This window comes from Salmo salar, unplaced genomic scaffold, assembly GCF_905237065.1.
Source record: "Salmo salar unplaced genomic scaffold, Ssal_v3.1, whole genome shotgun sequence".
NCBI classification, from domain to species: domain Eukaryota; kingdom Metazoa; phylum Chordata; class Actinopteri; order Salmoniformes; family Salmonidae; genus Salmo; species Salmo salar.
This window is the reverse complement of record NW_025548881.1, coordinates 63313-74823: the sequence shown is the minus strand read 5'-3', so window position 1 is coordinate 74823 and position 11511 is coordinate 63313. Positions and strand designations below refer to the sequence as shown.

The window sequence follows — 11511 nt, the reverse complement described above, 5'->3', positions numbered from 1 at the left end:
GTCCCCATGTGCAGTTGCAAACCGTATTCTGGCTTTTTTAATGGCGGTTTTGGAGCAGTGGCTTCTTCCTTGCTGAGCGGCCTTTGAGGTTATGTCGATATAGGGCTCGTTTTACTGTGGATATAGATACTTTTGTACCCGTTTCATCCAGCATCTTCACAAGGTTCTTTGCTGTTGTTCCGGGATTGATTTATACTTTTCGCAACAAAGTACATTAATCTCTAGGAGACAAAACACGTCTCCTTCCTGAGCGGTATGACAGCTGCGTGGTCCCATGGTGTTTATACTTGCGTACTATTGTTTGAACAGATGAACGTGGTCCTTTCAGGCGTTTGGAATTTGCTCCCAAGGATGAACCAGACTTGTGGAGGTCTACAATTATTTTTCTGAGGTCTTGGCTGATTTCTTTTGATTTTCCCATGATGTCAAGCAAAGAGGCACTGAGTTGAAAGCAGGCCTTGAAATACATCCACACCTCCAATTGACTCAAATGATGTCAATTAGCCTATCAGAAGCTTCTAAAGCCATGACATCATTTTCTGGAATTTTCCAAGCTGTTTAAAGGCAAAGTCAACTTAGTGTATGTAAACTTCTGACCCACTGGAATTGTGATACAGTGAAGTATAAGTGAAATAATCTGTCTGTAAACAATTGTTAGAAAAATGACTTGTGTTATGCACAAAGTAGATGTCCTAACTCACTTGCCAAAACTATAGTTTGTTAACAAGAAATTTGTGGAGTGGTTGAAAAATGAGTTTTAATGACTCCAACATAAGTGTATGTAAATTTCCGACTTCAACTGTATGTCTAGATTACAACACCGAATCAACTCTTGGATTATAATTCTAACAGATTTCTACTTTGCTACTGTTCTGTGTGCAATGTGGTGGATTACATAGATTTTCAGTGATGGGTGTGAATATATCTATTCATACGTTTCTGCACACAAACAATTGACTAACACTAAGAACAGGAGTCTGTTGCAACTACCAAATAATACCGATATTTACAAATAATATAGTATGGAACCAAAGTTAGCATGAGAGCTAAAAAGTAGACAGTATCTAGAAGACCTACAAGACCAACAGCCAACACGCATTCAATGCTGCAGCTACATGTTGTGAAAAAGGTTTCCCAACACCAGCTGTCAGTCAACAGGCACAAATAAACCAGTGTGTCATTGTACTCAAACTGCCCACCGAAAAAAATACAGCACTTTTAAAAAGGTGTTGACAGTGATATTTCTTAAAATCATTCTACTAAAGTCTTGTGAAAAACAAACACGAGGGGCTTGAAGTAAACTGAGCTGTCCCTTAGAGAGTGCTGATGTCTTCTAGAAAGCAGTATCTCCCCTTCTCTGGGAAACAGTGTCAGATCACAAAACATCTCTGTGCTGCTGTGTAACTCCACTCAGCCCATCCACACTGGATGGTTTGGTTTATATTCTGACACATTGGAACAGCTGATTGAGATTCTCCTTCCTATCTTTCAGTGCTGTCCATTGTCACGTCAGCCAGAATCATGTGAGTTTGCTGACGATGGCTTGGTTGAGAGAGTTGAGTTGTTTAGTCCATTTGTCTAAGGCAGTGTAGCGCGCCCCTCCTCTCTTCTGGTAGTCTAGCTCCAACAGCTGGTTGACCTGGTCGATACGGCCTTGGATGGTGCTACAGGGAGGAAACCACAGCACAAGAGAGTGATCAGAGAACAATGGTTCAATAAATACAACACAAGCATGGACATTGGTATCCTAGCAACATGACTAAACATTCTTTCCATCTTGGTCAGGAAAACGTTTAGAAATTGACCAAATATGGTAAATAATATTGTATAAAACAATGCCTTTTTATATAAAAATGTGATCAACAACATCAATATTTGCATTCGATTATGGTTCAAATTACACAAATCACTGTGGATAGCATTAGTTGAAGTCATTGTTGAACTTCTTTCACTGTTCGGTTTCTGTCCAGCACCTGAACCACTGATGTGTGTACTCTCTCTCAACCAATTATCACATCTACACTAAGCTGTCTGATGAACACATTTCACTCCATACAGTACATATTCTGTTGAGCTCTGTGACAACGGTGGGAATGCAGTGTGAAATGTCACTGTTCCAGTTGACTGGCTGTAGATCTGATCTGGCTGAGGGTAGTAAACAATACACAGCAGTCTGCTACAGTAGCATGGGAAATAATAAAGCCATGATAGATAAGACTTTATTTCTCCCAAAGTTTTGATCAAAAAGGTCTTCATCCGGCTGGGTCAAAAGCATTGCACAATAAAACTGCGGGAGCAATCAACAGTTTGCAGGTATCTTTCTTTCATCAGTTTACTTTTTGTAGCCTGCAAGTTACTGGATGTGTGTGCCTACACTACTTCTAAACTAAATAATGAAACCAGTAATAAATGACAGATCTGCAATAAACTAAGCAGGGCACTCAGGGAAGAATAACACCACAAACAGAGACAGAGAGAGACAGAGACTCATGCTGGCCTCCTGCATTCCTCAAGGTGCAGGGTGGAAACTATGAGGAACTGAGAAATGAGGAATTCAAAATGATCCCCGTACAGGAAACATGTCTTAACACACATGCACAAGAAACATGCTCTGCTTCGTCTTGTGATTCCTCTGTGTCAGCCAGGTACACTATATACTGAGTATACTAGGGATGTCCCCCAAAAAATAGTTTGTGTATGTTTATTTCTCCATATATAGACACACCCTATTGTTTGAATAAAAGCAACTAAATGTTGGCTACTGAGCATGTCTGATGCTTTAAGCACTGAAATTAAAAATAAAGACAAATTACCAAAGAGGGAGCCAGAGATCAATATAGCCTAACCAGAAAGACAAAAACCTGTACCCAACCAGACCCTCCTCTTCCCGCTGCTGCTGGCCTTTGCAGCTTCTGCCGTTAGGCTCCTGAAGTAGCCGGTAATAGGCTACACCAACGGTCATCAACCTTTTCCATTTGGAGTGGCAAGTTATTGTACCATTTCTACTGATCTGCGTGCCAGTTATGATTTTCATATGCACATTTTTGTAGAACAGTTTCATTTAATTAATAATAAAGTCTTCATATCTCAAAATCAATGTCATGTGGTCAATAAGAATTCTACCTAATGAAAAAAATAACTTCTATTGCCAATAGGTAAAAATAGCCTACATAATGCCAACAAATAAAAACACTGCAGCCCGCAGGTAGAAAGAAATCCTGATAAAAATAAAAATCCTATAAATCACATGAGAAGTAATCAGGTAGGCCTTTATGACGTTTCCACCGGATCAGGGTAGTACATTTTTTCCGTCTCATACCGAGTGTTATCGAAAGAGAGCTGGAACGTTTCTTTAAATAGGCTATGTTGAGGAACTATTTTCATTCTCAATGGATGTAAAAACAGACTTTTTTTTTACTTGCTGTTTAAGGCGAAGAAAACATTTCTTTGAGAAGCTCCACAGTGATGGGGAATTAAGACAAGAAATACTATCAGATCCCCAAATTGGCACATTTAAGCGCCTACATTTGCACGCAGGCCAGGTACCCTAGACTTACTTCTGTGTGTCCCCTTACTCAAGATTGACAGGAGCGCTCCAAACAAAAGATAATGAATAGACAACTCGTAAATGGAATGGAAATAAATTGGTTTCTTACAAGTATAGCATTGTTAGCAGACTGCACAACCTATGTGTCCACTCCTACAATGACAATGGTAAGACTGGAATAATAATGTAGAGAACACATTAAAATAAATGACAGTAACCAAACAATGTAGATAAGAAATGTTGGTCATTTATGTTAAATGTACTACTGGTGATACTGGTGAACCATCCCGCGGCCTGCAATGGATTAGTCCACTCAGACAGGCGTGAATCAGACAGGCGTGAATCAGACAGGCGTCTCGTGTGCCATCATTTTTTAAAAATATATTTGCCACTGTTCGACTGAAAAAAAATCTTGGTCGACCAACAGCCTATTGACCAAACAATCGACTAAATGGGGTCAGCCCTAGAGCATACAAAACATTAGGAACACCTTCCTAATATAGAGTTGCACCCTTCGCCCTTAGAACAGCCTCAATTCATCAGGGAATGGACTCTACAAGGTGTCGAAAGGGGATGCTGGCCCATGTTGAATCCAATGTTTCCTTCCCACAGTTGTGTCAAGTTGGCTGGATGTCGTTTTGGTGGTGGACCATTCCTGATACACACGGGAAACTGTTGTGCGTGAAAAACCCAGCAGCGTTCCATGTCTCAAGGCTTTAAAATCCTTCTTTAACCCGTCTCCTCCCCTTCAGCTACACTGACTGAAGAGGATTTAACAAGTGAAATAAGGCATCATAGCTTTGACCTGGATTCACCTGGTCAGTCTGTCAATGGAAGAGCACTCGGTGTAGTATATAAGAAGTATTCAGCCTCTCATAGAAATATGTAAGAGTCTAGAGAAAACATAAGTCTTCCATGGCGTGAATGTCTGTTTGATACAAAAAAACTTTTCCTAACAGTGTATTCTACACTCCTAAATGGTAGTTTGGGCCACACATCAGATGCATGTCTAGGACAAACTTACCTGTCCAATATGCACTGCACCAACAAACTCTCCACGTCACAAACATCTATGTTCAGCTCCTGAGACAGAGAAGACAGAACGTTACACTATGATCAATCCAAACAGCAACATCAGTGACCTAATAAATACATGATCTACTCAGCAAAGTTCATTATCAGATACATTATCAATACACACAGTGAAGTCAATGATTAGCCTGGTCTCAGATCTGTTTGTGCTGTCCTACCAACTCTTATTGTAAAAATCATCATGCCAATGACCATAGGAATTGGCAAAAAAAGCCCACAAACAGATCTGGGACCAGGCTAGTTAGTCTAGAAGCCAGTGCTGTCCTCAGACTTACCTTAGAGATGAATGGGATGTTATTCTGGTGTAAGGCTTGATGAGCGCGATAAGGACCTGGGTCCTGATGTTCCGCAGCAGCTCTGGAATATAAGACAACACAGCATTGATCAGAGTCTCTTCAGACCTCACCCCGTCCACCAGGACACACTCACCCCCGTCCACACTCACCCCCCGTCCACACTCACCCCCCGTCCACCAGGACACCCTCACCCCCGTCCACCAGGACACCCCTCACCCCCGTCCACCAGGACACCCTCACCCCCGTCCACCAGGACACCCTCACCCCCCGTCCACCAGGACACCCTCACCCCCCCGTCCACCAGGACACCCTCACCCCGTCCACACATCATCTCAATATGCAGATACTGGTACAGTTTGTCTCAAGTTTGTTGAAACCTCGTCTTCAATGCAATAATTCCATGTCTCGTTCATCAACAAAATGTGAGAAAGCCCCCCCACACACACACACACACACACAAACACCACTCACCCTCTATGTGTTCTCTGATGAAGGGGTCATCCATGATACTACTATGGTTGGTCTTCAGTATCTTCTCAAACTCTGTGATGTCATTATTCTGATAGGAGCTGAGAGTAGACACACAACAGTAGAACAGTCACTGGGTTAGAATAATGACATTACAATCCATAAAATAATGACATACTGTTGAAGTCGGAAGTTTACAGACACCTTAGCCAAGTACGTTCATCTCTAGGAGACAGAACGAGTCTCGTTCCTGAGCGGTATGACGGCTGCGTGGTCCCATGGTGTTAAGGGAGGAGACCAGAGCTAAAGAGCAAATGGCTTTCAAATGGGCTTTTTATGGTCGATGCCATTCAATCCAGCATCCGCTGTGTTAACGAATGTGGAGCCTGTGAACGGTAGGTTCTCACTGTTCAGAGCAGAGATAGCAGAAACCACTCCCCCAACTCACCTGTCAACCAGTCATCGTCTGGGAATCAAACACGAGCACACGGAGGCGTCGGCCTTGTTTTACATTTTGAGAGAGGTGTCAGAGCCACAGCCTAGGAGCGCTTCCATTTCCTTCTGCAATTGCATCAGAGCAGACCCTCTGTGTCGTGGATCCCAGACTGACCATAAATTAGGTTGAAGAGACGCCACAGTTGAACCCGTGGTTAAAGGATATCTTCACTATGTTACACCTCTATCAACCACTTATATGTGATGTAAAACAATAACAGTTTGGGTCGAATGACAACTCGGCACAAATAAGTGGAAATAGGTTGTAAATAGTGACGTTATCGTATAACTGATGCCATGGCTTTCTACCCTAAAATATCAGCAACACCACCATGGATGACTAGAAACACACACACACACACACACACACACACACACACACACACACACACACACACACACACACGTGTTCTTACCTTACTAGATTTGTCATGGCCAAGATCTCTGGGTCGTTTTTATAGGGTTTGGCCTGTCACAGAAAAACACAATAAGAACAGCCACTGTAATACAACACTTTATCAAGCAGTGTTTGCTGCAGGTGATTTGAATTGGATTAATGCAATGTTGCCTCCAACAATATAAAGGTACAGGATGCATCCACCACGTGTATTTTCCCAGAATGATAATGTTAGTAACTGCTCTAAGGGGATAAATAACATTTAATTTAACTGGACTTAACTAAACTGAATGAGTGTTGTACCTCCTGTGAGTCGAAAGGGTTGATTCCAGACTTCATGAGCATGTTGGCCAGCACCAGGTACTTCAGACAGGTGGTTCTCCTGGGGCTGCCTGACTCATCGTAGTTCTTAAACGCCTCAAAGAAGTCTGTGTGGGCCTTCTCAAACTCCCCCTCTCTCAGGTGCATCTTACCCCCACACTCTGGGGAAGGGGACAAAACAGGAACAGGCCTGTTAGTACATCACAAACACACACAGTGACTGACACATCTTTTTACCATCTTTTACAATTTTATCCACGATAGTGACAAATCTCCCAGAGTCTTCCTACAGGTCAGTTTACAAGTCGTAACCATAGAATTACTATTCTAAGGAGGATTCTTTTTCTATGGTCAATGTATTTATTCAATGTAAACCACTGTGTGTGGCACCAATGCAACACATGTAAAAGATAATAATGTTGACAGCTATGCTGCCTTCAGGGTTTCATCTCTCTACAGTGGTAACACACCCCTGATGACTCCCATGATGAGTGGGTGAGGGATAGCAGACTTGATGTGCAGGGACTGTTCATACAGGGCCTTCAGCTTCTTGTTGTTCTTCTGGGCTGTGTACATCTGGATCTCCAGAGCATAGATCTCCAGGAGCTGGGTGCCTTTCTTTAGGTCGTCCTCCCCGTCATCTGTCTAGAGAGAGACATAGATATACAACATTACAGATCACACATAAGACCATAGATCTCCAATATCCTTTGTCTGCATTGCACATAGATATACAACATAAGATCAGATATACACATAAGACCATATCTCCAACATCATCTGTCTGCAGTGCACATAGATATACAACATAACAGATCATACCAGTATACAACAACAAAAATACTGCTAGCAGCCATATTGGGAACTTGGCTACTCAGATGGCTGTGTAAACCCCATCAGACTAAACGTTGTCTCAGACTACCACCTGTCTTACTGTACCTGACAGGACTGGTGCAGCTGTCTGAGGATCTTCTGTAACTTCCCAAATTCTTCCCTCTCCAGGTACAGCTTGCCCAGCTGAGAGACAACCAGAGGACTTTAGTTAAAACAGGTTGAGAGACAACCAGAGGACTTTAGTTAAAACAGGTTGAGAGACAACCAGAGGACTTTAGTTAAAACAGGTTGAGAGACAACCAGAGGACTTTAGTTAAAACAGGTTGAGAGACAACCAGAGGACTTTAGTTAAAACAGGTTGAGAGACAACCAGAGGACTTTAGTTAAAACAGGTTGAGAGACAACCAGAGGACTTTAGTTAAAACAGGTTGAGAGACAACCAGAGGACTTTAGTTAAAACAGGTTGAGAGACAACCAGAGGACTTTAGTTAAAACAGGTTGAGAGACAACCAGAGGACTTTAGTTAAAACAGGTTGAGAGACAACCAGAGGACTTTAGTTAAAACAGGTTGAGAGACAACAACTTCTATGTTTGTGCTATCACTATCACTAAATAAGGATGTTAGGGTGTTGTTTGGCAAATCATTTAACACAAACAGATCTCGCTACCAGTCTAGGGCATTGCAGAGGTAGAAACTCCAAAACACAGAGGTCTGACAAACTGCCAGATCAGATATTGTCCTACCCATAGAAATAAACAGAAACATTGTGTACTACATGCATAAGTCCCAATTCTCACTTGTTCACTTCACTGATTTGAGAGGAAATTACTAGTCCCTGCTTCCACCAATCCACTGCTTTTAAATTTTTGTGGGAAGTTGTGACCAAGTACACACTTTAGGAAAAAGCTGAAATTATTTGGACACACCCTACCTTTGTGTTGGTTTTGAACCAGAGTCTGTCGTTCTTGGCGTCCTTCAGAGCGTCCAGCGTCGTTTCATAGAACTCCTGCAGCAGGTCCATCTGTGACACATAAAACAACCAACCACAGCCCACATTAACACCTCAGTCATCTAGAACACGAACCTCAGCCCACATCAACACCTCAGTCATCTAGAACACGAACCTCAGCCCACATCAACACCTCAGTCATCTAGAACACGAACCTCAGCCCACATCAACACCTCAGTCATCTAGAACACGAACCTCAGCCCACATCAACACCTCAGTCATCTAGAACACGAACCTCAGCCCACATCAACACCTCAGTCATCTAGAACACGAACCTCAGCCCACATCAACACCTCAGTCATCTAGAACACGAACCTCAGCCCACATCAACACCTCAGTCATCTAGAACACGAACCTCAGCCCACATCAACACCTCAGTCATCTAGAACACGAACCTCAGCCCACATCAACACCTCAGTCATCTAGAACACGAACCTCAGCCCACATCAACACCTCAGCCATCTAGAACACGAACCTCAGCCATCTAGAACACGAACCTCAGCCATCTAGAACACGAACCTCAGCCATCTAGAACACGAACCTCAGCCATCTAGAACACACACCTCAGCCATCTAGAACACACACCTCAGCCATCTAGAACACACACCTCAGCCATCTAGAACACACACCTCAGCCATCTAGAACACACACCTCAGCCATCTAGAACACACACCTCAGCCATCTAGAACACACACCTCAGCCATCTAGAACACACACCTCAGCCTACATCAACCTCAGCCTACATCAACCTCAGCCTACATCAACCTCAGCCTACATCAACCTCAGCCTACATCAACCTCAGCCTACATCAACCTCAGCCTACATCAACCTCAGCCTACATCAACCTCAGCCTACATCAACATGAACCTCAGCCTACATCAACATGAACCTCAGCCTACATCAACATGAACCTCAGCCTACATCAACATGAACCTCAGCCTACATCAACATGAACCTCAGCCTACATCAACATGAACCTCAGCCTACATCAACATGAACCTCAGCCTACATCAACATGAACCTCAGCCTACATCAACACCTCAGTCATCTAGAACATGAACCACATCCTACATTAACACCTCAGTCATCTAGAACATCAACCTCAGCCCACATTAACACCTCAGTCATGTGGAACATGGAACCACTGCCACCACTTCATTCATACCAATAGCACTGACCCAGAGTCAGTAACTTAATCCTCCATATAAGACAAAAGTTGTAAGAAATTGATATTGATAAAAAGGTTAAAAAAAATGGAATAACAAACACAGTTCACATAACTTCAGATTTGAGCCAAAATAATGATCTGAGCTTTGAGGCCAAAACCCCTTTGTTCTAGTTCCAGGTATTGCGTCTATACCTGTTTGGAGGTGGAGATGTAGTCTAGGATGGAGTTGATGGACTTCTCTGAGTAGTTTCTGGTCACAGCGCTCCTGATGTACGTCAACAGCTGCTTGTACCGAGACATCATCTCTGGGAAGTTGGTCTGCAGGACACACACAGTTCGACAGGAGACAGGGCATTGAGTTAAGTTGCAGTGGGAATAACAGTACGTCATAAAGAACAACTCACAAGCACTAATCATACGGACTCAGAGACAGAGAGTAGACATTTTGAGATGACACTACAGCACATTTCATTTCTTACTAGCTTGAAGTTGATTTTGATCATCTGTTTTAGGGCTTTGAACCCCCATTCTCCCTTCTCTCCCTCCAGCTCCAATACCTGCCAATAGAGAGTATACATTACCATCCTACATTCATCAATCTGTGAGTGAGTGGAGTGAGTGAGTAGCCAGTACCCACCTTCTGAAAGCTGTTGAGAGCTGCTTTGGGGTCATCCTCCTTCAGTGCTTTGGAGTTGTAGTACTGGTTCTCCAAGTCGACATTTGGCTCTGAGTTACTGTCCTCGGAATATTCCTGGGTTGAGACATAAACTCAGGACATAAGTTAGCTGGCTATGAGTTAATACAACAAAGATTGATAACGTGACAGAGATGTTATGATTGGGCTAACGGCTTGCCATAGTTGTTTACTAATGAGTCTAAGTAGCTAGCTAGTTGTTTTATCTAACCAACAACGGCGCATGCGCGGCTAAAGGATAGTTATCTACACCTAGCTAGCTAGCTGGTTAGCTAAACGGTTGTATGTTTGTGCCTGGCTATGGTAACATAACATGCTGTAATACATTGACTAGTATAGCTAACTCAGTATACTATAGCAAACTCAGTTTCCCCCCCATGCCAAGCAGCTGAGTTTAGCTAGCACTAGCAGCAACTTTGCAAGCTATCCTCGCCTTTATGCTAACGTTAGCTGAACTAGCTATCTAGGTAGTTTAGCTACCTAACTGGCTAACTCCCCTGCTCTGACCTAGCTAATGAAAATATACTAGCTAAGGAAACAGCTCTGATTAAACATCAATAAACAAGGAAATAGAAACGTATTATGTAAACTTACGCTTACCAGATCATAATCTTCTTCGTCGTCGCACATGAAATCATCTTCCATGTCAGACATCTTGACGGGTCTTCGGAGACAACAAACAAATCGCAGCTCTACATCGCCACCAAACACTACGCCGGTTTCAGTATAGTACTGCATTATTCTTTCTGCTATTATAGTTCGCTTTTCTACCAGAGGCTAGCGCTGTCACATCACATTTAGATAACATTGGTCCAGCTACAATTCAAACATAAGAAGTATAGATCTGTAACATTTCTAGTCTTTTCAATGAATTCAATTTGACTCACGGATAACTATCTTACCTTACCATCATAGAAATAGCCATAAAAAAAACTTGCATCACAAATCAAAGGGACAAGCATGACGACCATGTATTTATGAAGTCTTACCCCTGCCTTACCTCTCTAATCTTACCTCATTTGCACACACTGTATATAGATTTTTTTCCTATTGTGTTATTGACTGTACGTTTGTTTATTCCATGTGTAACTCTGTGTTGTTGTTTGTGTCGCACTGCTTTGCTTTATCTTGGCCAGGTCGCAGTTGTAAATGAGAACTTGTTCTCAACTGGCCTACCTGGTTAAATAAA

General features: G+C 42.6%; 1 protein-coding gene across 1 annotated transcript; it reads right to left on the bottom strand.

The window, feature by feature from the left end:
• Positions 1 to 739: 739 nt before the first annotated feature.
• LOC106587708 (COP9 signalosome complex subunit 2) lies at positions 740 to 11051 on the bottom strand. The gene is given in 14 exon segments (XM_014176303.2): positions 740 to 1664; positions 4572 to 4630; positions 4915 to 4934; positions 4937 to 4996; positions 5407 to 5504; positions 6315 to 6367; positions 6599 to 6777; positions 7087 to 7261; positions 7556 to 7633; positions 8383 to 8472; positions 9821 to 9946; positions 10108 to 10185; positions 10266 to 10379; positions 10923 to 11051. Coding segments are annotated over 14 exon segments (1329 nt in total). The 5' UTR covers positions 10977 to 11051; the 3' UTR covers positions 740 to 1519.
• Positions 11052 to 11511: the final 460 nt, after the last annotated feature.